This window comes from Colletotrichum paranaense (genome assembly GCF_030867605.1).
Source record: "Colletotrichum paranaense strain IMI 384185 chromosome Unknown Scaffold_6.1, whole genome shotgun sequence".
Classification (NCBI taxonomy): domain Eukaryota; kingdom Fungi; phylum Ascomycota; class Sordariomycetes; order Glomerellales; family Glomerellaceae; genus Colletotrichum; species Colletotrichum paranaense.
Genome location: NW_026848964.1, coordinates 922561 through 950206, shown reverse-complemented (window position 1 = coordinate 950206; position 27646 = coordinate 922561). Strand labels below are relative to the sequence as shown.

At 52.8% G+C, this 27646-nt stretch overlaps 10 protein-coding genes across 10 annotated transcripts; 2 read left to right on the top strand and 8 right to left on the bottom strand.

Moving 5' to 3' along the window:
- Positions 1 to 310: 310 nt before the first annotated feature.
- On the top strand, positions 311 to 2287 carry CPAR01_07944 (uncharacterized protein; the record flags this gene model as incomplete). Its single annotated transcript, XM_060492213.1, has 1 exon — positions 311 to 2287. The coding sequence occupies one exon, from the start codon at positions 311 to 313 to the stop codon at positions 2285 to 2287; it is 1977 nt and encodes a 658-aa protein (XP_060348583.1).
- Positions 2288 to 3052: 765 nt separating this feature from the next.
- CPAR01_07943 (LSM domain-containing protein) lies at positions 3053 to 3541 on the bottom strand (the record flags this gene model as incomplete). The annotated part of the gene is made up of 3 exons (XM_060492212.1): positions 3053 to 3327; positions 3371 to 3431; positions 3494 to 3541. The coding sequence occupies 3 exons, from the start codon at positions 3539 to 3541 to the stop codon at positions 3053 to 3055; spliced, it is 384 nt and encodes a 127-aa protein (XP_060348582.1).
- A 920-nt stretch (positions 3542 to 4461) lies between these two features.
- CPAR01_07942 (uncharacterized protein) lies at positions 4462 to 7154 on the bottom strand (the record flags this gene model as incomplete). The annotated part of the gene is made up of 3 exons (XM_060492211.1): positions 4462 to 6330; positions 6383 to 6954; positions 7007 to 7154. The coding sequence occupies 3 exons, from the start codon at positions 7152 to 7154 to the stop codon at positions 4462 to 4464; spliced, it is 2589 nt and encodes an 862-aa protein (XP_060348581.1).
- A 1926-nt stretch (positions 7155 to 9080) lies between these two features.
- CPAR01_07941 (uncharacterized protein) lies at positions 9081 to 9497 on the bottom strand (the record flags this gene model as incomplete). The annotated part of the gene is made up of 1 exon (XM_060492210.1): positions 9081 to 9497. One exon carries the CDS (start codon positions 9495 to 9497, stop codon positions 9081 to 9083), a length of 417 nt encoding a protein of 138 aa, XP_060348580.1.
- Positions 9498 to 12169: 2672 nt separating this feature from the next.
- CPAR01_07940 (phosphotransferase enzyme family protein) lies at positions 12170 to 13210 on the top strand (the record flags this gene model as incomplete). The annotated part of the gene is made up of 1 exon (XM_060492209.1): positions 12170 to 13210. One exon carries the CDS (start codon positions 12170 to 12172, stop codon positions 13208 to 13210), a length of 1041 nt encoding a protein of 346 aa, XP_060348579.1.
- A 2570-nt stretch (positions 13211 to 15780) lies between these two features.
- Positions 15781 to 16769, bottom strand: CPAR01_07939 (NADP oxidoreductase coenzyme F420-dependent; the record flags this gene model as incomplete). The annotated part of the gene is made up of 3 exons (XM_060492208.1): positions 15781 to 16085; positions 16154 to 16666; positions 16730 to 16769. The coding sequence occupies 3 exons, from the start codon at positions 16767 to 16769 to the stop codon at positions 15781 to 15783; spliced, it is 858 nt and encodes a 285-aa protein (XP_060348578.1).
- Positions 16770 to 17563: 794 nt separating this feature from the next.
- On the bottom strand, positions 17564 to 18064 carry CPAR01_07938 (uncharacterized protein; the record flags this gene model as incomplete). Its single annotated transcript, XM_060492207.1, has 1 exon — positions 17564 to 18064. The coding sequence occupies one exon, from the start codon at positions 18062 to 18064 to the stop codon at positions 17564 to 17566; it is 501 nt and encodes a 166-aa protein (XP_060348577.1).
- A 441-nt stretch (positions 18065 to 18505) lies between these two features.
- On the bottom strand, positions 18506 to 21774 carry CPAR01_07937 (amidohydrolase; the record flags this gene model as incomplete). Its single annotated transcript, XM_060492206.1, has 6 exons — positions 18506 to 18643; positions 18702 to 19169; positions 19233 to 19506; positions 20162 to 20912; positions 20970 to 20989; positions 21074 to 21774. The coding sequence occupies 6 exons, from the start codon at positions 21772 to 21774 to the stop codon at positions 18506 to 18508; spliced, it is 2352 nt and encodes a 783-aa protein (XP_060348576.1).
- Positions 21775 to 23389: 1615 nt separating this feature from the next.
- On the bottom strand, positions 23390 to 25768 carry CPAR01_07936 (uncharacterized protein; the record flags this gene model as incomplete). Its single annotated transcript, XM_060492205.1, has 1 exon — positions 23390 to 25768. One exon carries the CDS (start codon positions 25766 to 25768, stop codon positions 23390 to 23392), a length of 2379 nt encoding a protein of 792 aa, XP_060348575.1.
- A 939-nt stretch (positions 25769 to 26707) lies between these two features.
- Positions 26708 to 27369, bottom strand: CPAR01_07935 (uncharacterized protein; the record flags this gene model as incomplete). The annotated part of the gene is made up of 2 exons (XM_060492204.1): positions 26708 to 27120; positions 27177 to 27369. 2 exons carry the CDS (start codon positions 27367 to 27369, stop codon positions 26708 to 26710), a joined length of 606 nt encoding a protein of 201 aa, XP_060348574.1.
- Between the last annotated feature and the right edge of the window lie 277 nt (positions 27370 to 27646).

The window sequence follows — 27646 nt, the reverse complement described above, 5'->3', positions numbered from 1 at the left end:
AGCACGGAAGTGAACAGTTGGGACCTCCGGGTCGGTTAGTGGTGGTCATAGTGGTGGCAGATTGGCGGGGGTGGGGGGGAAACTTCCCTGCTCCAGTGGTTCTCCGAAGTTTAGCCCGACGGCTGTACATGGATCGGAGCTTGGGTCGGGTTCACCGAGCATTTTTTGGGAGCTCTGTCCACCCGTCTGCCCAGCCGACATCATTCAACCACGAATCCAATTCTCGACGGTTCACTCCTTTCGTTCCGTCGTACCCAGGAAAGCAAGAGACGGGACACACACTCCCCTCCTCTCTTGCTGCCCCTCTACGATGCCTCCACGAATCCCATTGAGGCCAATCGCAGGCCGCGCCGCCTCTTCCCTGACGGCCGCAAAGCAGAATACCGCGATCCCTTCGCGCGCAGTATGCCTGTTCTGCTCGCTTTCCGCACCCTCGCGGCCTACGACGAGAACCAATGCCACCACCAACAGCCGCAATCAAGCAAGAAAGGCGTTGAGACAACGCCGCTTCCAGTTCACCGAGTCGACAGCATCACTACCGCCACAAGAGACCATCGCACCCGAGAACCCGAGGCAAGAACTCATCGACACCCTCCTAGAGCTTCAAAAACATGCCGTCAACCATGTGAACCTCTCCCGCCTACAGCTCGCGCTCCAGGGCCTGCGCCAGGATCCAGGCCAGGAGTCGATCCGCATCGCAATTCTCTCCCTCGCCAACGGCAGCGCGGAGCAGGGCAAGGCGGCAAAGGACCTTCTCCGATTACTTCTCGCGGATCCCCTGGGCGACGAGGCGGAGTGGGAAAGGGAATTAGCGCAGCATGACCCGTCGCACCCGCTCGTGGTGCGCATCGGGCAGGAGCATAACGCCGCGGAGGCCGCGCCGCGCGTGACGATATCAAAGACGAATCTGCTGCACGAGCTCGATGTGTCGTCGCCTGCGTTGAATGGACACGGGGTTGAGCTTTTGCTTATGGAGGTGAACCCCTTTAGTTCTGTCCCGGGACCGGGCGAGAAGGCGGTGCAGGATGTTGAGGAGGCTGTTCTTGTGCCGACGGTGGATATCCCGTCCAACACGGGGCGGTACACGCCTATTACGACGCCAGTGCACAAGGCTTTGGTTGTTTCTGGGGGCGTTATGGGCGCTGCTTTGGTTGCGGCCCTGCCGTTGGCCGAGTATCGTGATACCGTCTTTGGTGCTGTCAACTTGCCAGAGTATTCTGTGGAGAAGGAGGCGGGCGTCACGTTCCAGCCGATTGATGTGTCGGTGGGCAGCAAGGGACTTGATCTTATTCGCCAGAATATTGCCAATGCTATGGAGTATGAGAGGGCATGGTACAAGAGTAATGTGCCTGTCCTTATTCAATGGCTCAAGACAGGCGTGCAGATGGACGAGGGCCAGGCTACCAAGCCAGCAGTTCGTCTCCTGGTCGCCTCACTACTCCGCAACGCCCTCGCAGAGATTGAAGCCGAGGAATCGCGCTTGCTTTCAGGACGCCTGTCCACGGAGGCCGCGTCATCCGGGCTAACCGTCATGAACGAGAGACTGGCGCAGTGGTCCCAGTTCGCGCACGAGGAGCTCCAGCAGCAGCTCGACCTCGCGTTCGCGGGCACGAGATGGCGCAAGCTGGGCTGGTGGAAGCTCTTCTGGCGAGTCGACGACGTGGGCGTCCTCACGACCGACATGCTCAGCCAGCGCTTCCTCCCCGGCGCAGAGAGGGAGCTGGTGTACCTGGCCGGCCGCATCGCCGAGTCCGGCGTCGCTTCGACCACCACTGAACCACCGGTGTACGCGCAGCCGACATCCGAACTTCAGAAATCCCTGCCCGAGAGCAGCACCGTCGCCAAGGCCGTGACGCAGAAGCCCAAATGGCCGACACACATCGCCTTCACGCGCCGCTACCTCCACGAGGAAACCGTTCCCGCACTACAGGCCCTCGCGCAGAAGCTCGTCCTCCAGGCCTCGAGCACCTCGGCCTTGACGACGGCGCTTGCGGGTCTGCTTTACGTATCGCAGTACGCTTCCTCCATCTATGAGGCCGGCGCCGTCGCGGCGCTGGGCGTGATGTGGAGCCTGCGCAGGTTGCAGACCAAGTGGGAGACGGCGCGGACGTACTGGGAGGGCGAGGTGCGGGAGGAAGGGCGCAAGGCGGTACGGGGTGTCGAGCAGAGCGTTGCGGATACGCTTGATGGGTCAAGGGAAGGGGCTGCTGTTGAGGGCGCGGAGGAGCTTCGCAGGGCCAAGGAGCTTGTTGAGAAGGCCGAGGATGCGCTTAAGCGGTTGAAGTAGAAGTGATATGAGCAAGAGGGAGGGGTTTGCATGTCACGAGGTTTGTATCATCATCTGTATAATGTATAAACACAATGTCCATGATAGACATGCACATGCACGCACGAAGTTCCGATACCAGACAAAAAGACACGAGAAATTGGGCGCCGAGAGGGGCGTTTGCATTCTATTGCTGCGGTATCTTTGGCTGTGGCACCTAGCTTTCTGTGTCAGCTGAGGGTTGGATGACGGCTGGCTCTTCAAGATTAGAGAAAGAGTGAGGCCTACCCTAGCGACCGTCATTTCCCACATGCTGGCCGACCAGTGACATCCTCAGACTGCCCGGGTATTGTTCTCCTCGGGGAGAAATCAGGCCTCAAGTATCGTGCCTCGCACTGTTCCCATGTGTTTCCCTGGCCCTCCCTCGGCTGGTATCCGCATTTGCTATACTCGGGGACTTTCCCCCGTGAAACCTTCAAAACCCCTTTAAAACGCCTGGAACTTTTTTGTACCCGAAGGACGATGCTGAACAGCCTCCGGGTTCCCCTGGAGTGAGAATCCAAAGTCCCCTCACCCGACCTTTCCTCCGGCTCTTCAATAGACGGAAGAGTAGCGTCCGTCATGAAAGGAAAAATGCGCGCTGTGTCTCGTCTCGAAAGTCTTCCCCTTTGGTGTCTTCTTGCTCTCTTCCACTCTCTCTCCCACGCGCAAAAGTCCATATCGCGGGCGGTCTATATTTCTTCAAGGCCGAGTCGAAGAGGCATCCTGCGAATGCGGATTCCGATCCTAGCGTCCTCCGCGCCCGCTGGCCCTCGCCCTGCTCACGGTCGCGCGACCACGCGCCATACCGACACCGCGGCCACGGACGTTGCGGGAGCGGAACATGGGTGCGTTGCGCAGCATGTCCGGGACGATGAAGAAGCGGACGTGGGAGCCGCGGATGTAGACCTGGTCGAGGTGGGAGACGCGGCCGTCGCGGGCGGTGACGGTGATGTCTTTGAGCTGGACGTTCATGTTGTCTTCGGCTGTTGAGGAGAGGTGAGATGTTAGCGGGCTGCTATCTGTGACTGAGTTAGGGGATGGCAAGGTGGAGGGAGGGGTTACCTTCGAGAAGCTTGCCGCGGTAGGTTTGACCTGATGTGATTTCGAGGGTGACGATGTGGCCCTGCGCGCGTGAATGGTTAGCTTTCTGGCGTGGTCTTTATTAGGGGGCGAGGTTGTAGGTACCTGTGCCTCGTTGAGGAGCTTGATGGGAATGCCAATTGTGGACGTCATGATTGTGGTTGTTTGGGAGAGTCGAGGGCGAGCTGTCGTGGGGATTTAGGTCGAGATGGGTGGAGGGGAGTAGCTTGTCGCGATCGTGGGCCAGGGCGGTTTGGGTGGTGGATGATGAAAAGTGAAGGCGGGCTCTGGGGGAGACAGGTAGCTGGAAGCTGGTGTTTTTCCGAGCCGGAATTTGGCCTCACCGAGCGTGGCAGGTGAGGGTGGAAAGGTGGGGCCGTTGCCTTCACTCGCCTTGCGGAGCTCTGAGAACGTCTACAATCACAGCAAGCCTCCTTCTTTTTCGATGCCAAGTTCGTTCAAACCCATGCTACTTACAATCGTGACTTATTTAAATACAATAATGGCCTATATCTGTCGCCATGGGTTGAGGGCTATGACAAGATTAAGGCTCGATTTGCAAAGACATTGTTGCTTTCCGAGAGCTCAGAGAGGAAGCGCTTCGGTAACTCATGTTTGCCAGAGCAAGACGAGTAACTTTGAAAGCAAGCGCAAGCTCCGAGTAGTGGTTTCCTTCGTATTTTCAGATTACTCAACTCTTTGACTTTGCGCTTTCAATTCCGTAAAACGCAACACTCACCATCACGTAAGTGAAGTAGTTTAAAAAGTGGTGCGAATACATTCTAAATCTACGACAGGCCACACCGAGAGCATGTTGTACTGCTCTTGTCGTACATGAGATCAGACTAGATCAGAACTCCAGGACTTTTTATTCTCGTCCCTCTAGTTGGTATCCTGTTCTTATTTGACAACATAATAACCGCCTGCACCTTCAATCACTGGCCGGCGTTTAATGAGCCAGAGGGAACAGTATTGCGTTTGCACACGGTACAGACTAATTTGGACAGGTATGACACATTAATTCTTCTCAAAAAGGATACTACAATATCTACATCGAAGACGAAACCACGCCCCTAAGATCTCTCAAAGTCAAATGTCTCGGGCAAGCTCTTCTTACTCCACTGGTGAACCAGCGGGTCTCCAGACCGTCTCTTCTCCCTGAACAGCGCCTCCGTCAGATACTTGTACAACCAAATATTGGCACCGTTGTACGCGATACTGTGGTCGCTATCCGTGAAGCTCAGCCATTTCATCTTGGACACGGGCACCCCGGCACCGACGAGCAGATCAATGAGCGCTGCAGCGTTCTGGTAGTGCACGTTATCGTCGCCCGTGCCGTGGAGGATGGTAAACTCGCCCGCCAGATTCTTGAACCCCTCGGGATTGCGGACGGCCGTCTCGTTGTACCCCTCCTCATTGGCATCGAGCGTCTTCATGTAGCGCTCCGTGTACAGCGAGTCGTAGAAGCGCCAGTCGCTGACGGGCGCGACGATGAGGCCGGATGAGAAGACGCCCGAGTTGGCTTCGAGAACCTTGGCGGAGAGGTATCCGCCGTACGACCAGCCAAAGATGCCAATTTTTGCGGCGTCGACAAAGGCGTTTTGCGAGGAGAGTTGTTCGGCGGCCCAGATCTGGTCGAGGGGCTCCAGGCGGCCGAGGTGGCCGGCCACGGTGGAGCGGAAGGCGCGGCCTTTGTAGCCTGTGCCGCGGTTGTCTACCGTATAGGTGATGTACTCGAGTTCCGGGTTGGAGGCGATGAAGGCGCGCCAGGTGATGGACTGGTAGCGCTTTGTGACTTCTTGTGCGCCGGGGCCGCCGTAGGGGGTGAAGAGGGCGGGATACTTCTTGGATGGGTCAAAGTTGGCGGGGAGGCGCTGCATCACGTTGAGGGTGTAGCCGTCGGGGTGGGCAAGCTCGAAGTAGGTGATGTTGGGGAGCTTGTATTCTTGGAGGCGAGTGACGAGAGCCTCGTTGCTGGTGATGGTGCGGACCGGTGTGGTTGAGTTAGTGGCGTAGAGTTCCTGGTAGGGGACGTTGGGACCCTGGTAGGACAGGATGTAGTATCCGGCCGAGGACGAGAACGAGGCGCTCCAATATCCCGCGACAGTGTCGTCGACGAGGGCCGTCTTGACGCCGGAAGGGTAGGATACGGAGTAGAGATGCCTCTCGGTGCTGTGGTGCTCAGTGGACAGGTAGTAGACGAGATGACGCTCAGTGTCGACCTTGAGTACCGAGGTTACTTCCCACTCGCCACTGGTCAGAGCAATAGGGCTGCCGCCATTGACCGAGTAGAGGTAGATGTGGTTCCAACCAGACTCGTCGGACAGGTCCAAGAAGTAGGCGTCGGTGGAGTTTCTCGTAGCGTTCTGCAGGGGACCAATGTACTCAATGCCCTGGTTGTTGTCCAGCCATCCATCGGAACCATCGCGCTCTCGAATGACCTCGGAAGCATAGCCCTCGACATCGACGCGGACGAGCTTCTCCAGGTCCTGGACACGGTTGAAGGCTCGGTAGGCGAAGCTGGCATGATTGGCGGTCAACCACTTGACCTCACCAACAACTAGGTCGTCGGCGGGGAATGCATCAATCTCAACGGGAGTGGCCTCCTCAGTCTCGACATCCAGCAGCGTCAGTGCCACGGTTGGGTTCTTGCTGCCGACCTTGGGGTAACGCAGGTCCAACTCGACAGGATACGGGGGTGCAATCTTCTCGCCGCCCATGAAGTAGGGGATGGTGAAGGTCTCAACACCCGTTTCGTTGAAGCTGAGGTAGGCAATGTACTCTCCATCGGGGGAGAACCAGAAGGTGCTTCTGCTGCCAAAGATTTCTTCTTCGTAGACCCAGTCGGGAACACCGTGGAATAGATCCGGTCCGCCGTCGTTGGTGATTTGGGAAATGGTTCCGTTCTTGCTCAGGAAGAGGTTGTTACCGCGAACGAAGGCCTTAGTGGTCAGTGTTAGCTGCTTCCGGGGGTAGCTGGTCAGGAGTACTCACAATTGCATCTCCCACGGGCGCAAACTCGGCATATTGAATGTCTCCAGCTTGACCATCCACGAGCGGCTCAACAACGCCAGATTCGACGTCAAGAATGGAGTAGTCGGCAAAGTACGAGTAGCGGTACTGCTTGGTGTAGTTGGTGGCAAAGAGGACCTTTTTCAGATCCGGTCGGATCCAGTACTCGGCGTAATCGGCGGGGATCTTGTCTGCGGGCACAAACGTCTCGTTTGCGCCGGTGACGATGTCCTCGATCACGAGTGCATTGTTGGAAAGATAGATGAAGCGGCCATCTTCAACGCCCGAGAGCCAGCTGACAGATCGCGAGCTGGCGCCAAATCGGGGGGAAGCGACCGTCTCGTTCCAAGTGACGATGCGATCGCCGCCTCCGGTGGGCTGGTGCGGTTCGCGTTCAATGGCCGATGCGCCGAAAATGAGGGCCGCAGCGGCAACGACCTTGAGAAATTGGCGGGCCATGATGAGTATCCGGTGTCCCGATTTCTCTGGTATCCAAGAATGGGTATGCAGGGCACGGCGAGCAACAGAGGCGAGAAAGGTCGCGTAGTAGGAACCTGGAGAGGCAACCGCTACTTTATACCAACTTGCCGTGCGGTGCCATTGAACCAAAGCATGCGTCGATAGCCATGCAGGTGCGCGTCGCAGTGGGCCGTGTTCCACTGCAGTGCAGGCGAGAGATCACCGAGCGACGGTGCAACGGTCCATCGTTGGCGGCATTGTTGGATGTTGTGCTCGGATGCCAAGAGAGCGACATGGATCGCGGTCAAGTTGTCAAGTTATCAACGAGTCGGGCCCGCTGCTTTCTCCAGATTTCTTGCCGACTGTTGGTCTCGACCGCCATGTTGACTGGCTGCTGTGCTCATAGTGGTCTATTGAACGAAGTTTTGAACGGGGAGAGCCGGGGGGATCATTAGGGACCTGCCAAAGTTGGGTTAACGGCGTGATTGAGTCTAGATATTGACGACATGGAGAGGCGGGGGTCATTGGCGTTTGTAATAGTGGTAATGGCGAGCGTCAGTGTACTATTATGTGTGACTGTCTGCGCGCGTGTGTGTTTGTGTGGAAGAAAAGAAATTGACGCGATGAAAGCCAAGTGAAGGCCAAGACGAGCTTGCACAGGTGCATTCCTCTTCGGGAAGGTTGCACTTGGACCGGAGAACAAGCGGTGGGCACTGGCGCCGGGGTTCGCTGCGGGGCCACGGCATGCCGCCCGGCCTCTCACGGCTTTTCCCCAAACTTGCCGATTCTGCCCACTCGTTCACTCACCCACTCCTGTTTTTTCTCCGTCAGACATGAAAGTGCCGGCAATTGGTCTTGAAGGATCGTAGAGGATCGAGGAGAAATGCAAGGCACATCTTATCCCATGAATTCGGTGTGAGTGTGACAATGCTACATAAGGTACATCCGGGCTAGGTGCTTCAGATAAACTGAAGAGATCTCACTCCCGCATGCTCTTCTCAGAAAAAGAAATGCTAAGCAAAGACTATCTTGATACCTCTTGCGGTAACCTCTGCGGTGTTGTCACATCTTATATCGGTACATACATTCTCAAAAAACACCAGCTTCGGCGCCGGACACCACAATCCCGTCGGCAACTGTGGAATCCTCGGGTTCGGGTATCAATCCGGCTTCGGCGGCTTCGGTGAGCGACACTCCAGGACTGGCTTCTGACTCAACGGCATCTTCGGATTGATTGATAGAGCTCAAGACCCGAACGTGCTGTTGCTAATGATAACACTCATTCATGTACTCCTTCTATTCAAGTGAGATGTATGCAGGCAGTTCATCACATCACTCATAAGCCTCTTCCGCGAGGTTGCTTTTCTAGCATTTTCGAAACAAGCGGATTGCCACCCACCTTCCGATAACTCAACTCCTATGTTACTATCTGGTATCCATGATTTGAAGCCAGCAACTACCTTACGTGACGTCTAGGTAGACTTTTTGTGCCTAACGTGGCCGGCAGTCACAGTCGCAAATACTCAACTCTAGGCAATTAATCTGAGTTAAGTACTCGGTTTTATCGTTTGACGAGTGCCCGATGAATGTCAGCTAGAGCGTCGACAATGGAAATCTGTGGAGCAAGAACATGTATTGGTCGTTTGAATTTACTATCAACTTTGTTTGGTCGTTTCATACATGGTCTTGTTCCAGATTTCTACATCAAGAATGGAACAAGTACCAATCGACCCATTGATGGTCACATTCATTGAAGAAGCTTACTGACTTGCCTGAGAATAATCGTTATTGAGGCTTGAGCACTCGTAATTTGGTTGCATGAAAGTGGTAGAAATTGCTCCAGTACTATACGAGCAATTGGCTTGGTAGCTTACGGATTCTAAACTCTATCCGTGAATATTACAATGCTACCCAAATGTAGCGAAGCTCGAAGCCAGTCATGTAAGCTAGTCACGTATTTCGTGCGAAAAATCTCAGATCGGCCTCCAGCCCAGTTAAGAAGGGGGTGCTGCTTTTGGTTCCCGCTGTCAACCGCAAACGCGGGCCAGCCCGTCACATCCGAGCTTTCCAAGTTTCTGAGACTCTGCCCCAGAAGTTCAGATTAAGGTAAGATTGACGTGCTACCTAGCCCTAGGAATACGAGGGAGCTATCCCTCCCGTACGATTCTTGATACTTTGGCACGCTTTGCCAAGTCGAGTCGTGAGGCGCTTGCTATCCACATTACTTAGTCTCTTTTGATGCGAAGGACCGAGCATCAGGGACAGCCACACGCATTGAATACTGGAAGCTCGGCGCCGACAGATCTCTGGGACTATGACAGTGCAGTTGGTCAGCATCGGTGCATGCCTGCCAGAGCCTTCTCAGGGGTCCCCAACAAAGTGGTACTTGCCCATCCGCATCAGGTAATTGCTTTATGATGATCTTCAATCGAGTTCTCGGGCCTCTGCTATGATAACAAGACCCCTTTGATACCTCTCCAATCACGAAAGCTTCAGTGTAACGGGGTTCCAATACGTCCGTCGGATTTTCTAACTTTGGAACCAGAGGGCTGGCGGACAAATACCGGAACCAGTGAAGAGAGTCTATAGAAAGGTTGAGGCGAGATGATTGCCCCTTTCTGTGTAGTCCAGCCGCCATATCATTCCACACAGATCCCTTTGACTTGGAGGCAATATCAATTCTGATTTGCTCTGTGGTGATACTGGGACGAGCTGTGTCTTGCCAAGACGCATTGCGGCATTGACTCTTCAGGGATTATGCATCCTTCTTGACCGGGAGAACAGCCAGGTTGAAAGACACTTTGGAGCCTTTGTAAACAGGCGAATATGATTTCCAGTCCCCAAAGTACCAACACGTTAGAGGCCGAAATGGCCTGGTTGAGTATTTGAGTGAGCCGGGAATAAGCCCCGCTGGTTGTCAAATTAGTGACCAGGTCTGATTTTGGCGCCCGCTTTCGCTTTGACCCTGTGACTTCGGAACAATGTTCGAGTATCGCACTAGTGCATTCTCTCCGAGCTGTATTGTCTCTGGCGATTTCTTTTGTGCGACTCGGAACAGAAATCAGACAGAATTACCGGGGCGGCATAGGGGAAAAAGAAGAAATTCTTCGCTCACGGTCTGGGGTTCAGGGTGACTTTGAAGTTTGAAAGGTGGTTTGAAAGGGGGGCCAGAATGGGATACTACTATACTCGACCACTTACAATAGGGCAGTAGATGGCTAGCCCAACCGTCTTCATCTCGACCGCGACCTTCCGAGAAAGACATACGGCCCGATCTCGGCAGTCACTTTACCAGTGGAAGGGCGCAGTGTAACCCATGTGGTTTGGCTGGCAGCTGGCCGGATCTCTGTGAGACATCATCAACTGCCAAAGCGTAAGCGCCATCCTCCACTTCACGGAAGGCAAGGGGTGTTCTCCCCGGTCGAGCCTGGAGGGAGGGTGCTCCCGCTAGACTGTCACCTCACAAACATTAGATGGGACGATCGGCGAGGGTTCAAGTTGGTTCGGGGTCAATCTATGGAGTTATCCGGCAGGACACCCCACAGCGATTGGACATCGGCGATCGCCCCGATAACCTCCTTTTTTCTGTGGGAACGGGCTGGGAGCCGACATGGACCATTCTCATCTCACACTTTCCCTCCCCTCCAAAGTCCAACCCTGGCCTCCCCCCATGATCCATCATATCATATCACATCCCCCATCTCACCTGCGATTGTCTCAATGACATGCTCGAAATACGCCTCATCATACCACCGCCGGTAAGCTAAGACAGGCATTGGGGGGACGCCTCCTCAACGTTGTGTGTTCAGCCAGCCCGGAGACACCGTCCGAGCAAACACAAACCCGCATGTTCGTCTATGTACATACATACCTACAAACCAACTGGCAAAATGGGTTTTCACCCCGTTCGAAGCGCTCCCGCGGCACATATCAATAAATCTGAACCCATGTCCGACCCTCAACCCCCCAATGACGTTCAGCCCTCGGCCTCCATCCGGCAAGATCGCCAGTCGACTCACCTCGCTCACCTGAACTCCTCAGTTTGCAAGACCTACTTGGTACGGAGTACAGGCTCACTCACAGCGCGCGTGCCCCCTACCTGTAGCGTCCCTATTGTCTCATGCCAGTGTCTTACGTCACGCATCGATGGATGTGACTTAAACAGCATGGCACGCATGGCTAAGCCCCTCCGGGAACCATCCAAAGCGCTTCCGATCTGCCGCCTGCATGGTATTGCCTACGCCTTTACCCATTTTCGACAGCGGGTGTCTGGCCGCTCTGGCGTGCCGGGGGATCCTGGGTAAGGATGGCCACACCCTTCTTTTCCTTCTCTCCCCTTGTCTGTCTTCTTTTCTGCCAACAGGCACACGAGGTATTTCGTGATATCTGATCTCCCGCCAGCCCGCTAGGGCCGTACCCTTCCCGGACGGAGGATTTTCTTACCTGTCAGATATCGAATGTGAGGGATGAAGAAGCACGCACCCTGCCACTTTGCGGGATGCCACCAATCACCACCCGCCTAGTGGCATGCATCCTGCCCGCGCATGGATTCGGTCGACTCTTTCTCGTGGATGATGGCGTTCGTGATATCATCTCACGCCCGCCTCACTTCTCGCCCGGTCAGATGACCAGGATGGGCGAGAGCGAGGTAAGACATCGTTGACGAAGCATCATACATGTAGGTAATGTCCTAAGCTAGACCCTAGGGCTTTGGGTTAGCCGGGGTGACAGAAAGAATAGTGGCAGTGATATCGCTTTTCTTCAGAATATCTCAAAAATTCCTTTCCCTTTCTCAAGTCTCACACAAGGAGTTGGAAAAAGGGGTCTGGAATGGTCCCGGAGCACATTCACCGTGCGCTCCCGTAACGACTTTCAAATGCAATTGATACCCCCAATCGCATCTACCGGGACCCTTTCCCTCATTCACCGAAGTTGCCTCGCTCCCTTGACCATTCTCGACAGGGACTTTGTCAATCAGCGGAAGAAGAAAAGAGAGCCTTGCAAATGCTACCATCAGTTGAGATGGGACTCAAAACCGTGGCAGGCTCGAGTTGACACCCAATCAGAGTTGATGATGGGTCAAAGGTATTAACCCTCAAGTCTTCCAGTTTACATGCAGTCCTCCGTCCCAACTCGACCGTTCTATTCAGCTTCGTCTCTTTGGTGAATCACAATACTCATTCACCGTTCTTATTAGAGAACCTATTTTGGAAAATAAAAAAAACGACTTTTTTTTGACTTCACAGGCCGAACTCTTCTAGGAGTAGGAATCTCAACCTTTTCGATAGACTGTATCCAATATTACTTACAATGGCCGTCGCAAGCGAGATCTCTCCCATCAGGGAACACTACATCAGCCAACTCACACCTTTCGACAAGTTCATTGCAAGCCTCGGCAAAACCGCTCGCCCGACAGACTTCCAGCTTGTGGATTTCGCCGACCTCGAAATTCTCGGGTCCCTCCCCGGCAAGACGGGAGCAAGGATCGTTACTAAGAAAGCCTCCGGCCTTACCCCACAGGGCACCTTCGTCTTCAAGGGGATGGACTTTGACCAGTACAAGCGAGACAGCAAAGACTTTAAGGAACACCAAGAAAAGACCCTTCTCCACGAGATCCGCACCTTGTGCACCCTACCGCCCCACCCGAACATCATGCCCTGCCCCAAGGTTCTCGTCGTCGTGCAGGACGGGGACAAGAAGTACCGCATCTGCGGCTTCCTCCAACCGGTCATGAGCAAAGACTCGGTGGACGAGCAGGTCATGCGCGCCAATAGAGCCGGACACCGTCTCCCACTAGGTCTCAAGGCCAAGTGGTGCTACCAGATGGCCCTCGCGATCCAGCATACCCACCAGGTCGCCGAGAGCTTCCACATGGACCTGAAACCCGGCAACATCCTCGTCGACGACTACAACGACCTCCGACTCATCGACTGGGAGCAGAGCGGGTTCTCCATGTTTACGCATCCACCCGAGGTAACCATCGACCAAGAGGCCGAAGAGTCGTCCGTTTCCACCGGCGCGAACGGTAAGCCGGTGGTCATTTATACCCCCCACACCGGCGCGCCGCGGAGAAATCAGAAGTGGGGATTTCCGGACTGGAACGTCCTTCCGGAGTGGAAGACGACGTGCCCCCGGGCCGCAGAGCTGGCGGAGGTGTTCAGTCTGGGCAGGACGATGTGGATGCTGCTCGAGCAGGTTGAGCAATCCCCCGACCCTACGGTATGGACGGCGATGGCGATGGACGTCCCGAAGGAGTGGCAAGACATGGTCATGCGGTGTGTTGAGAGGGACCCTAACAACCGGCCTGAGTTGAACGAGGTGGTTGAATTTTGGCGCAAGCAATTGTGCTAGGGCTACGAGACTACGAATTTTGCATTTTGGGCATACTTACACAAAGCGGTGTAACATCAGGGACATGGAGTTTCTGGGGCAATCGCACGGCGGAGGACACATAGAGGGAACTCCTTCGGAATCCTACTACAGTAGTACTTGTTTTTTAAGCAACACATTCTCCTCATATCCTCAAATTTGACAACTTCTCTAAGCGTAAGAAGTCCATCATGACCATATCTTCGTCACCATAAGCGCAGACTGATGGCGAAGTTCGGCATAAAGTTTGAATTTGTGAAAGAGGCGACCCAAGAATAGAGACACTAAGGCAGAGAACCCCTGCTTGCTGCAGAATGTCGCAAGCGACTCTGCTTTTGTCCAAGGCGATTCCTTCAGGTGGAGCAACCCCATTTCCCTCGCCCTAGCCAGCCTCCCGTTTGTGACTGGACAAGGGACACTCGCAGTTCTGTTCCCTTCCAATGAGTTGTTGAGCCTACACATATAGGAACTTACAGAAAGAATCCGAGAGTTTTGAGAACTTACACTAAGCCAAAGGGGCGGTCTCAGAGTCTTGACTGACCTCCGCACACCACTACCCCAAGACTGCGGCCCCGATCCAGGCCCAACGCCGATGCCTTGCCAAGTTCTCCCATCCTGTAAAAAGGCGATGATCTTGTCCCGAAATTGTAACTCTGCCATCCCATCCCGCCCTGTGGATCAGCACCCTGCGTTCTAAACGTGTCTCAGGCGCCGGTGGGAGAGGAGGTCCACATTCATGTAACCCACATCGCATCTCATGTATCGGCCGAGAGATGTAAAAAAGCCACTGCCACGGCAAACCGTTCTTCCGGTCTTGAGTTGCAATGAGAGGCGTGTGAGGCTGTCGAATAATATCGGCAACCTTGTATGCATACCTTAAGAGATCCAATGCCGCGCGTTCATACCCTCAACAATCCTCCGCTAGTATGGATGAATCGTGAACGTGGCCGCCAAAAACCCACTCCGCGCCACAAGTGTTGAAGAACTGAATTAAAGTGCAACATGTTGATTACCCAGTGAGCCAAGTACACTCTTGCTGGGACGAAGATTCTTGAAAACTACGTCTTGGCACCGCGAAAGCCTGTCGAATCGCTACATGAACGGATGATCCCGCTCATCATCCTTGACTGCCGGCCAACCGACGGGCAAATTGTAACCCCCCCCTGATAGACGGCCACCTGCATAGATGAAGCTGATTAGCAACCGGAAGAAAACCTCCATAAGAGATACCGTTGGTAATTTAGTATGTGTAGTCCTTATTGCTTTATGAACTTTTCGTGCCGCGACCGCCTTGTATCTGGTTTTCCACTGCGACAGATCGTGAGGCGGACGGTGGGAATGCGGACGTCTCTAGCGCAAAGCCACCATAAAGTAGGTAGATACGGCAAAAGGTTAAGATCTCAAGACCCGTACCTGAGTCTCGGTATCGATTGAGCTGCGCCCGTAGAGAGAGGGATCGACACCATGCGATTCAACGAGGATGGTGCAGTCCTTAGCATCATAAGCATTTCATTAGCTAGCTTGCTTAGCAACGGTAACATCGCAACTTTCGCAACCACGTTAACTTTACGCTGCGAGCGATCGACACATTGATTCTGCATGTACACAGGATGGTGCAATATTGACCTAATCTGAGTTCTTGGAATCTTTGGGAGAGAAAGAGTATTCAACCTTACAAACGAGAAAATGGCTCTTGAGAGCAAAGTTTTGAAACAAGAGACATCAGAACCCATATGGACTTCTTACGAGATGGTCACGGGATTTGGCGGTGGTGGCTCCATGTCGCCACGAAAATGTAAGGGCACGACGAACGGCTTTTTCTGTCACACCCTAGACAGCCTTGACAGCTAAGGGGCACGTTAATGTATCAGGCGACTGAGACAGCAAAGTCAATTTTGGGATACGAAATGCAACTAAGCTACACCCTGACCAATTGTCTTCAATTTGGACGGTCTTGGGGTTGGAATGTGACACGAGCTAGACCACACGGGGATGGATTATCTATGCCGTATAGGGATTTAGGAGATATGGCCAGGTGGTTCGCGATATGACAACTGAGCTGAAGGCTCTGAGATCTGTTGGCACCTTTGGGTAGGGCAGATAAGCTGCCCAGTTGCAGTGCCACCATTTGAAATTTGAATGTTCCGACTAGGGATCTCTGGGTCTTTGGGTGTTGTAGCCGATTGTGATTCATCTTCAAAGGAGCTGACACGCTGAGTGAAGAATAGGACTGATGTTGCTCCTTCCCGCGACTAGACCTGTCGAGTCCTTACCGTGAACATCAGGCTAAAGTGCGAGGAAGAGAAACGTGGCAATTGGGCAATGGCACAACCAAATAACTCACTTGCAGAATCCATGAATCATCGGATTCGTTGGATTGGGTGTTAAGCGAGCTTTGGTCGTCATCTTTACATCTATTCATGTATCTACCTTGCCAGACCCAACCCTCCCATTTTGAGGTCTAAACCCGTACCTAGCGTAATTTTTGTTGCCCTTAATATAGCGTCCCAAAGATCTGGAAAAAGTGCAGTTTTTCTTGCGGACCAACTGCCTTATTGGTTGCCCAGAGTCTTTCCGAGCTCCTCACCGCGATCCGCTGCAGCCTTGACAGCCTTGTTGACAATCTCCTGGAAGCCGGATGCCTCGAAGCTCTGAAGCGCAGCATGTGTGGTACCATTGGGGCTGGTGACATTCTTGCGAAGCTGACTGGGCTCCTCGGGGGACTCGACGAGCATCTTGCCGGCACCGAGACAGGTCTGGGTGGCCAAGCGCTTCGCCTGCTCGGGGGAGAGGCCAAGGCCAACGGCGCTTGAAATGAGATGCTCGACCATGGCGAAGAAGTATGCAGGGCCAGATCCTATTGGCTTTTGTTAGATTTGTCCTCTTTCGCTGACGACTGATGCATTGCGTCCGGGCATGACTCACCTGATAAGCCTGTGACAACGTCAATTAGCTCCTCCTTGTTAACCCACTCCGTCGCCTTGCTGACGCTCGCCATGAGAGACTCGGTCAACTTCTTCTCGTCTTCGGTCACGTCGCTGCCCGCGAACAGACCAGATGCGCCCTCGCCCACCAGGGCAGGGGTGTTGGGCATGACACGCACGACGTGCGGGGACCGGCCGTCGTCGAGCGCCAGCCACTTCTGCAGGGCCTCGAGGGTGATACCAGCGGCGATTGAGACGACTACAGGGACCTTCTGCTGGCCCGAGACGGCCTTGCCGAGCTCGTTGCAGACGCCCTTTGCAACCTGGGGCTTCACGGCCAGGATGGCAATGTCGGCGCCGACAAAGGCCTCAGCGTTGGATGTGGTGGTCTTGACGCCGAGGGCGGCCATCTTTTCACGGTTTACATCCCAGGGCTCCGAGACGGTGACGTTTTGCTTGTCGATGCCCTTTGCGACCAGGCCTCCGATGATCGCTGCGGCCATGTTGCCGCCGCCTGTGAATACCCCGCGTCAGCCCCGCCATCGTGGGTGGTCTTTTGGTGTTGCATGGGACGTACCGATGAAGGCGATCTTGCTGGACTCCAAAGCAGGTGCCATGTTTGATGTTGTCTGGTTTCAATTGAGTTAATTGACGTTAGGGTATTCCGCAATACGACGAGATGAGCTACTGAGATATGTGTAGTGAACTTGAGGAAGTCGATGAGTTTGACTGGGGCCGGAAACTGTGGCGCCGCTATCGGACCCACTGTTTCTGGAAAGTGTGGCGTCTAAAAGCCGAACCAGTGAGTCAATTCCCGATCACCCGATTGTCCGAATGTACGGCCTCGATGGACACTTCTGTAACTTTTTCCATCGAGAAATGCTGAGTAACTGTCATAATTGTTTCATTTGAAACGGTGACCAATAAGCAGAAGTCTAATCACTACTGAAAATATTGAATTGTGGCAAAGGTGCTCATGGCCCAGATGTCACTCAACCATCAAGAGGGCGTGGAGTCGTTGAAAGAAACTTTCTCGGACAGATTCAACGACAAAATCCAAGGGAAGATAGATATTTGGAGTAAGAAAAACTGCTTGAACAATGAAGGCGTAATGGCTGAAATATACCCGACGCCTGTTTCCGAGTCGAATGCTTTGCTTTGAACCTTGACTTGTGAATTTGGGAAGGACTTCAAAAAGTTGACTAAGATTTACTGACTTTGACCATGTGCGTATTAAGCGCTCTCTACCAATATGTTTTTCCAAGTCTCGAAACACATAATGTTTATCCAAGTAAATCGTGCTGAACTCATCCTCCTGATCTTCCAGTGTAAGTCCGGTCGTGTCTCGCGTTCGAGGCTGTGACCCATCATGCCTTGGTCGACGTGATAGAGTTCGAGAATGCTCAAGAACTCAAGGTATGTCTCCAGTATCTTCCCTTTCTTTCTCATTAACACCCCCAGGAATAATCCACTCCCATTCCGGTGGGCTCATGCACTTTCTGCAATCCAACCCCGGGACGTTCTTGCATCCCCACCAGCGTCCGCGCTTTTCCGGTGGCCAAGCATCGCCATCGGTGCAACAGGGGTGACACTGCCGCTTCTGAATTTTGCTTATCGGCTCGAGATCCCGTTTTAGTGTAGGTTTCTGTGCGATGTTGAACTTGCCGTCTTCGTAACAGCTTATCGGAGCCTTGGCGCTGCAACAGTCGTTGATCTCGAGACAGTTTGGATCTGAGTTGCTGCGGAGAACATGGGTGGCTGTGATGGTGCATGTCGGACAGGCCTTTCGAATATTGTAGAGTGTCTGTCTAGAGATGCGCGCTGGTATCTTTGCGATTTGGTCTTCTGTGGGTGCTGGGGCAGCCATTACGCCGCTGAGAAGAGCAGCGGATAGGAGTGAATAGATCTTCATGCTGGAAGTGTGGGCAAAGATTAGGCTTTCGAGCTGAGGATAGCTTGAAAATTGGCAACGCAAGAAGGAGGAAAAGTTTTCATGACTCAAAGGCGATCACCGTCCCATTTTGTAGTCTTCCATAAAACCTTTGTAGACATGGTAAAAAGGGTCCTCTGGAGCGGCTCATGTTAGACGTCTTGCTTGCTGTCATAATAGACTTTGACTGCATCACAGGCCATGAAACATTTGACTCTCGACGTTTCTCGCGGGAACTGAAACCTCGTGCTTGCGGCTGGCTACCTTGATGTGTCACTGAAAATGAGCCTGGACCTTTAGGGTTATCGCAGTCACTCCAGGACCATACAGGTTGGCAAACCCGTGACTCAAACTATCCTATCAGTTATTCCTAACTACCTTGTTATCGAAGAAAGTAAAATCAGCTATTCCATCATTGTAGCATCATTCTAGGAGGTACTCTGGAGACTTCAAATCAACCCATCCCAAGTTGGGTTCCGACTGCTTCCAGCCAAGACGGTCACGCACGAGTTTTGAGTATGTCTTGACATCTTCAATCGGGTAGCTTAGATATGGAATCTCCTGCATTTCCGTGAGTAACCGTACTTTGTAGCAAAGGTTGAAGCCTACAGTCTCTTACCTCTTGGCGGTGAACGCCGCTGCACATGAACATGATGTGCACTGTTCGACATCCCTTCTCCAGGGAATACTGTCCAGCGCCATGGTACAAACTGCCCAACATCACAAATGCCTCGCCTCTCTTCAACTCCGCGTTTTCAACACCTTTTTGGCCATCTTCTCCAAAGTCAGGCTTTTCATCGCCCCACAGATGTGACCCGGGAACGATCCGGGTGGCACCGTTTGCTTCAAACGTATCGCATTCCGGAACGAATAGGCCAAGAAGCATATCGCGTTCGTTTGTGTAGTGACTAGCCTTGATGTGCCTCGCATGATGGTTTTTGTCGTCGCGATGCAGTTTCTGTGCTTTTGCTCCCGGCTGAGAGGACATTGTGATGGAGATCGAGAGCAAAGGGTCGGATTTGTGGATGGTGGGTTCATCTCCGTACCAAAGTTCGGTCTTAAGCCCAATGAAGTGATCGGCAATGTCCTGTGGAAGCCGGTCTTAGTCAATAATGGATTCATAAACACGATAAAGATGTTGTAAGCGCACCTGGTATAACGAGTCTGAGAAAAACTTCTCGCGAACAGTTTTGCTTCGACCAACGAGCCTCGTACAAGTCGCCGTCCCACCGTTCAGAGCACCAACGATACTTCCAGCTTGCGCAAGCGACGCATCGAGATACGGCTGCACTTCCTCATGCGCAGCATCAAGTGAAGCCTGGTTCGTGAAGTCTTTGATGACAGCGCACCCATCCTCTTCTATTGCGCTAATGAAGGCCTGCAACCCGGCTTCTCGATGAAGTCGTTGGACCATTTGAGAGACACTGATGATTATGATCGCGAGGAGCTAAACCTTTGGCAATTGCGCCACCCGAAGACTGGGATGAAATTCAGGAAGACAGAGAGTTCAACACTATTGATGGGTTGGGTAACGTTGATGATGGAGTATCTTGTGGGTTGAAGTTGTCTTAGCCTCCAGCTTCCCCTCGACTTGGCAGGCAGATAGGATGATCCCGGAAAAGATAACGCGACAGGCGGCGGGCGGAGATGAGGAGATGTAAGTGGAGACTGGCAAGGTGTCTCGCGCCATCTAAACCGCCCGGTATCCCGCCGGCGCATCATCTCGGCACCAAGGAACCGACGACTCTAGATCCTCAAAAGTGGACTAGATAGCTTGAATGTTCATGATAGACTCTGATGCAACATCAAATATTTCAAACCTACCAAAATGTAAGTAAACTATGTATTATACATGTAAGTTTGAAACTTCAGGAGGCGAGTTGAACGGTATGGCAAAGGGTTAATTCATCTTGTCTGTTAAAATCAAATACACTTAAGCTTCATTAATCGTTTTTTTGTATCTCGCAAATACTACATTAATATCATTGGCTTTGGTAAGGTACGCCCTTAAACCTTTGGAGCACAGGCTTGGCATATGTGCTTTCAGCCTGTTACCGCGGCACCGGTATTCAAACAAACGTGGTACCGTATCCACTTTCACCTCCGGGCAGGACATCGACCGATAGAGGAGCTTCATAGGGAGCTTCCGAGCTGCTAAACTCTCCCTCAAGAGCTGAGAATGGGATATCCCTCCAAGTCTGCTGGATCTTCCTTGCGCTGTCCAGGAACCGCGTCTTGACGTCCTCATAGTCAGGCACCACTAGCTTATGGTCTTTCTTGACAAATTTGCCGTCCACCAGGACGTGCTCGACATCGGCGACGCTAGCGTGTAGAATTACAGCAGCGACAGGGTCAACCCAGCCGAGGAGGGCGGGACTCTCGCCATTCCAGACAACCACGTCGGCTTTGGCGCCTTCGGTTATGACGCCCAGATCCGGGCGGCGAAGAGCAAGTCCCCCACTCCTTGTAGCGAGAATGAAGGCTTGGTTGACAGTCATCGGCGTGCTGGTAGGTACGCGCCAGTTTGCGAGGACTTGTTGATAGAGTAGGCGGCGGGTGCTCTGAAGCCATAGGCGGGCTTGCGTAAGGATATCGGTTGAGAAAGTGAAGTGAGTGTCGACACCGAGGGAGCCTTGATCTTGGATCAGATGGCTGTGAGGATGTGTGTGACCGTAATGCATCTCCGATTCTGGCGTGATTGAGATATACTGGTTGGTGGAACGGAGGAGTGATGCGCCCTTGTAGGTGAGGAATGACGCGTGCGAAAAGACGACCGGAATGCTGGTATTGAGTGCTCCGATAGCATGGACATCCTCTGGACTGTTGGTGTCTATGAAGTGGTCAATATGAGAACTGTACTATTACGTGGTTAGGGCCAAAAACTTACTTCCCCAAGGGCCCTGCAGACTATGCGTTGTAATCACTGAGACGTTGAACTCTCTGCCGCCTGTTAGAATGACTTTCACCGTCAACTTGCGTTAAACGACGTACTTAGCAAGATCGACAACTGCAGTAATATCCGCGAGAACACCGTCGGTCCCAAAAAAGTCGCACGCCACTCCCAAGGTGGTAGGAGTACCGTCAAACTCGGCTTTGGTCGCTATGCTTCTAAAGTTTTCCAGCTGCTCCGAGATGGTAAAGTTAGTGACGTTGTGAAAGGCGTACGACCAGAAGACTCTCGCGCCGCTGTCAATGCTGCCCTTCAACCCTGCCTCCGAAGTCTCATCAGACCAAGTGTGATGGGCGTGATCAAGCGTCGTCGTGACACCGGCATTGAGGGCCTCGTAGAGACCCGCGAGCTGGCCAATGTAGACATCGTCGGCACTCAAGAGGCCAGCGGCAGCGTACTCGCCGTAGCGCGTGAAGTACTCCGCGAGCGAAGTATTCGAGGCGATGGTCCTGAAAGCTGTTTGCCAACCGTGGCGGTGGGTGTCAACGAAGCCCGGTGTGATGATCTTGTTCGTGACATCGATGACTTCCGTGTCGTTGGATGATTGCGGCAAGGGCTGATCTGAAGTGTAGATGGAAGTGATGCGGTCGTCCGTAATGAGAAGAGAGCCGTTGCGGATGACGTTCAGGGAATTGCTTGACTCGTCGAAGCCAATGATCGTACCACCACGAAGAAGTACTGAAGACGCATCTGCGAGGGCGACAAACGCGGCGACGGCCGCTGCTAGGCTGATGGAAGGCATTTCTCAAGGTGTTAGCCAGTCGAGCGAGCTTGAGCCTGTTCGGCCACCTCAGGAACTTCTCCACGACAGCGCAGACGCGGGTTTTAAAGTAAGTAGAGGAAAATCGCGTTTATCTCGCTATCTCACGCCCACCATCATCGCAATTGAAGAGTTGAGCAAGAAAAGCCAAAACCAGGGAAAAGTCCGACTTGGCAATCTGAGAGGTGGAATCCATTGTGGACTTTTTGCTTTAAAGGAACGGGAAGCCGCGAAACTATGGGACCTTCGGATTAGTCTTCTCGTAGGTTCGGCCCACGATCATGGACTTCCGTAATGCCGTGCGCTCCTCCACTCAACCTAATGACGCCCGACTTTGGCTCGCGTGACGTGCTCAAGAATAGCTGACAATGCCGTCATGGAGTCTGAAATCTGGAGACTAGAGGGGAACCACTTATGCGTGGATCGCGCGCCCATGCTTTCCCAGCGGACGCTACTTCGACTGGGAATTGTGGATATATCTCAATTTCTAGTGTCGTGTTTCGGAGAGGTCGGAAGTTGTCATCGTGAAAGCCCCTTCCTTGACGGCTGCTTGGCTTAGGCTAGAATGAAGGTATCTTAGATGACCCCCACAGCTATCAGTGCTGACACAAAGACTCCTTATTTTTAAGCTTCTCGTTTTCGTCCGGATAATTAAACTGAATGTTCAACCGACGGGTTGACGACGGGATTTAGCCAGTAACTAATGGAACCGGACCCGCTTCGGCAGTTCGTGGGCTCCACTCCGGACCCCGGGTCGGGGCCTCTGCGAACGGGTCACTCCAGACTTAACCTTCACAATACCGGGACAGGGGCACATTAACCTGGTAACTCGTTGGGCGGCTTATTTGCACGTAGCTACGTTTTCTGCGCCTCCAAGGCCTCCTGAAGTGATTCAGATTTGGACTGCCCTCTACCGAAGGTCTAGGAGAAAAGCATGTGATTGCCAGCCGTGTCAAAACAGCGTAGTTCATAACGATCTTCTATCCCCAGTTCAAGTTAACATAGAGTCACAAGTTTCTTTTCAGATGCTCGTGTCCCTCTGTTTCTCTAGTTATAGCAGAGCGGACAAGAAGTGGGGTTTGAGTCATGGTGGAGCCCAATACCCAAGGGTTCGGCCAGAGGACATACGGATTTTCGGAATTATGCGGACATACCGCTTCTTGGACATCCAGATCTCACGGATCGTTCGTAATACTAAAAGCATTGGACACTCGTATTTTCTGGCATGATTTATGGAGATTCCTTCAAAGTCGTCCGAGGAATCAAAGTCGCGAGGCCGAGCCAGCTAAGGCGCCATCCTGCTTGCAAGTCATCCAGTCATGACGGAGTAGGAATACTACTTGCACATCGACATTGATAGAGAAATCTATCTGATTTCTTTGTAGATTTCACTTAAGGATAGACAGTTTCAAATCTAGTTGATTTCAGTGAGAAAATCGTAATGTAACCAATTCTCGCGAATGTACTCTTTAGAAGTTCAGGCACAAGAGCCTAGCAAAAGTTCAAGTTAGGTCGCCTCTACATGCCTGCGATATGATTCCGACGATCATGGCTATTTAATAGCACGCATACGGGTGCATTATCTCTCCTTCAGCTATCAATCCCCGTCGACACGAAATAGTGCCAACGACATAGCATCGGCCAAAACGGCGCGGCCCGGACGCTGACTCACGCTAAGCAATCTTCCCAACGGTATTTCACCACCCATAGATGGTGAGCGTGGCCGTGAAAATGACATACCATCTAGCTCATTGGGCACAGCTAGTGTCCGCTCCGAGGGGCCTGGTGACATGCCTCCTCGATTGGCGTTGCTTCTCCGTAATGTCGACTCTGAGCGGCTTGGTGCAGCGTTATCAGGCGTTGGCGATAGAAACTGTGTCGACGGCGAAACGGCTCTAGGCGGATGCAGGGCAGCACCACGCGGGGCCTCAAATCGTGATGTAGACTGTGGCCGTCCTCGATCTCCACGGGAGGGAGGACGCTTTTGCGAGTCTCGGCCGACCTCGTCTCGCAATAGCCCCCAGATACCCTGAAGCCATCTTTGCTTCTCTTCTGGCTTCATAGACCGGAGAGGGAGAACCTCGGCACCGCCCATTTCTCGTGTTGGCCACGGGAAGCTGACTGCCATCTCCCTTAGCGTTGCAGAGTCCATCTGTCGTAGTACTATCCGAAGTTGAGGCTCGACGTTAGCCACGGGGCCAAAGGCCCAGTCGCCTCTCTGTTCAAGTCGTTCCGCAATCTGAGCCATTGCACCCACAAGCCATTCGATTGCAACGTTGTCCGGGACCGTATTTGCCTTGCTGAGTAGCCAGCCCAAGGTCTCTGGTGTACCGGACTGATTAAGTATCGGGATACTGCGCTTGTCATGCTCGCGGTCCTGCAACTTCATGATGAAGTCATTGTACTGATTCATAGCGGTAAGAGGCAACCCAACGAATTTGCCCCCATTGAGCGCATGGACAATTTCGTCTCCTAGAGCGATGCCTGACTTAACACCACTATTGAGGCCGCGGCCTGGCCAAAAGTGAACTGTCATAGCAGCATCTCCTGCCACCGCAACGAGGGCATGTGGCCGATTGATCGCCCCCGAGTCACAAGGCGGCAGATACTGGATGCCTTCTCGTACAGCCTGGACAACAATTGGAATCCGGACGACATTGATGACCTCGCTTTCTTTGAAGCCGAAGAGCTTGAGGCCGTCAGAAATTGACCTCCATAATGAACTCTCTCTGTCTTCTGAAGGTGCAAAGACCTGGTTCTCTGTGAAGCCTTTCGGTATAGTCCCATCGGGGTTTCGGAGGCAGCCAGGATATCCAAAGGTGACTGGCTGGCCATCCTTGGCGAGCATCTTGTGCCACTCTTCCTCTGTGAGTTGCATGTTGAGGTATCCACGTCCATCGTAGTCACTAGCGTTCAGGAGATACCGAGTCTGACCCAGAGTCAAGAAGACGTTCAGGGGTTGCGACCATGGCAGACCGGCCGGCCGATCAAATGCGAGGCCCAGGGCATAACTTCGCCCACGTTCATTTTCATATCCGTGGAAATACGATTTGCGGACCCACGATGCAGCTCCGTCGGCTCCCAGAAGAACATGGAAGTCGCCAATCCTCACCATATCTTCATGCGTCACACCTTCCGCGTGGAGGTGAATGAGATCCTGAAATTCGGCGGCGTGACATCTCCGGAGAAGACGATCCTCGACTTTGCGAATCTGAATATTGGCTGAGCCCGGCCAGACTCGTTCTGGACGACCTTCAAACAATGCCTGCTGAGTTGCTTTACTCATCAACGTCGTGACCGACTCTTGTAGCGTGACAACCTGATCACGACGCCTGGCTGTCGAGGGGTAGTCGATATAAGGTCCCCTCGGCCCATCTTTGACGACCCACCGTCTTTCGTAGACGTGAACCTGAATTTTCCCAGCACCCTTCTCGGCGAGAGATATTGCTGATGCTAGCGCTGTTGGCCCACCGCCTACAATAGCAATCTTGAGACGACCGGAGGGATATTTGTAGACGATACCATCTGGTGGTGGAGGCTCAATGCTTCCTGCCATCGTTGGATCGAAGTAAAAATCCATAATAAGCTTCGTTTTGTCCGAAAATATGAACTCTGGGACCCTGGCTTTCAAGAGCATAAACCGTATGCATTGCAGAAGAGGCGTCGCCGCAAAGCTATCGTGGCGATTTCCAAAGATCCTCATCTGCACTGCAAGAGCTAGCGCCGGTATCGTCCGATTTTCGTAGTTCATGACGATTGATTGCAGCTCTTGGCTCGTAAATGGATCAGGATTCATCTTCGCAAACCGCATGAGGAAGATTCTGGCTCGTTCCAGCTCGGTTCGATCATCGCCGAACCCATCGCTGCCCCACGCCTCTTCGTAGAGTTTTGGAAAGATGATTTCTTCGTGGGAATACACCCTCACTTGGCTTGAGCTCCGTGGGCGGAAGCCCGCGGGAGACAAGCCTCCGGGCATGGTCGCAAGTTCAAAGGCGAGTACCTAGGACAGGAATTTTTGTGGCAGATTTGTGAGACACCTTTCGGGAATATTTCGAAGAACGGACGGATCGAAGGGATCAAATACTTAAGGGTCTGACAGAAGGCCCTTTCGAATAGGCTACTCTGGGTGCGGATAATAGGCTGCACCTGGAAATTTTGGCACGAGCCATTGTGGCCATCCTGATTACAGAATGGTGTGGCTACAGGCATTGGATAAGTGTATTGACGAAGGATTCCGCCTAGAACCAATTGAAAATAAACGCCGACTAAAATGTGAGTCAGATTTAAGGGCCAAGTCTTATTTAAAGAACGGTTTCTAGCAGTACGGGTGCACCGCAGTGAATATAGGGAACTGGCCCGAACTGGTAATTTTGCCAACCAATATCTCAGAAAATAAGAAGGTCTGGGAGAAAGCCTTATCCAAGATAGGCTATGGATCTATGATCTGTGGACCACCAATCTTCACGACTAGTTGCCTCTTCTCTATAGACCAAGAAACTTCGATTAGCCCAACCCACTGGATGGGGCATCTTAGCGCGTTTAGTCTGGGGTCCGGACTCCAGCCACACATCACGTTGGTCTCACGAGGACGCGAGATCAAGAAGTCACACGTTGAAATGTAATCAACGGTGTTCTGTCGTCACGATGCACGAGCTATAATGGATGTGTGTCCTGGGAGGCCGTAATGCCTGAACCGCCTGTGTATGGGATGATTGCAGGAAGAGTCCAAATTGTATGTACTTGATTATGGCATTAAAACTTATCTTAAAACCATTGACTCTGCAAAGGACATCTCTACTAATGTGAGTCAAATCCCTGCTTTTGCTCCCGTAAATCGGTGTTCGTACATATTGACAAGATCAATCTACTGATCATGGATATCAAAGACAGCAACTGTGCCTTCTCCAAGTTTAATCTACCCTCTGTGCAGCCAGTTCTCAACCTTGTGTTGCGGGCTCATTTTCTTCTTATGGGAATGCTTATGCCTGTTGTCATAAATTGTCTTCGCTTCTCCGGTTCTGGGATCCGGAACCATAACCTTGACATTGTTCTTGGTGTCCACGTCGATGATGGCGGGTATCAAAACACTGGAGCTCGCGGCTGGAAATGACTCTTCGTCGCTTGCATCGTGGGAAAAGTCAGATCCTGCTGTCGGCTGGTCTTCCCGCGGTGCTGAGTTCGACGGATAACGGAATGTGTATGTGAATGCAGTTGCTGGATTCGGGCTTGTCTTGATGGGTTGCTGATAGTAGGACATCCGTGGCAATGGTGGCATGTAGTTATAACTCCGATACGTTGGCGAGCGCGAAAAGTCCCACTCAATATCTCCTACCACATTGTCAGAAATAAGCAACATGACTTGGTGAAAGAGACTCAAAACAAACCTGTGGCGCTCATTCGGCTTCTGTAGTAGAATCCCCTACCCTCAGCATCGCGGACCCATGACGACCAAGGGCCAGGAGTTGGGGCCGCATAGTATTCTTCATAGGCTGCTCCTACATTGGAAGTATCTGCTGGCGAGTCTCGAGTCGGACTACTCTTCCGAGAGCCTTTGGTGGCATACTTTCGATGCGTCATGTTGTCGTCTAAGACTGGTCGATCTGATGGTGAAATACCTTACGCAAGGCTCTTAGGCGGTTTCTTCGCGGAAAGGAAGGCCTCGTCAAGAGGGGAACGGGTTCTTATAAGAGCCAAACATCAAACGCCCCCGAAATCATCCGGTCCTTGATGACTCAAGAGCACAAGAGCGCCCCTACATGACAGTCACAATGCGAAATGGAATAAAAAGCCGACTTGGCCAACGTGGAGGGTCAGATCAGGCAAGGCAACCTTGGGCTGGAACCGGGCAGTGAAA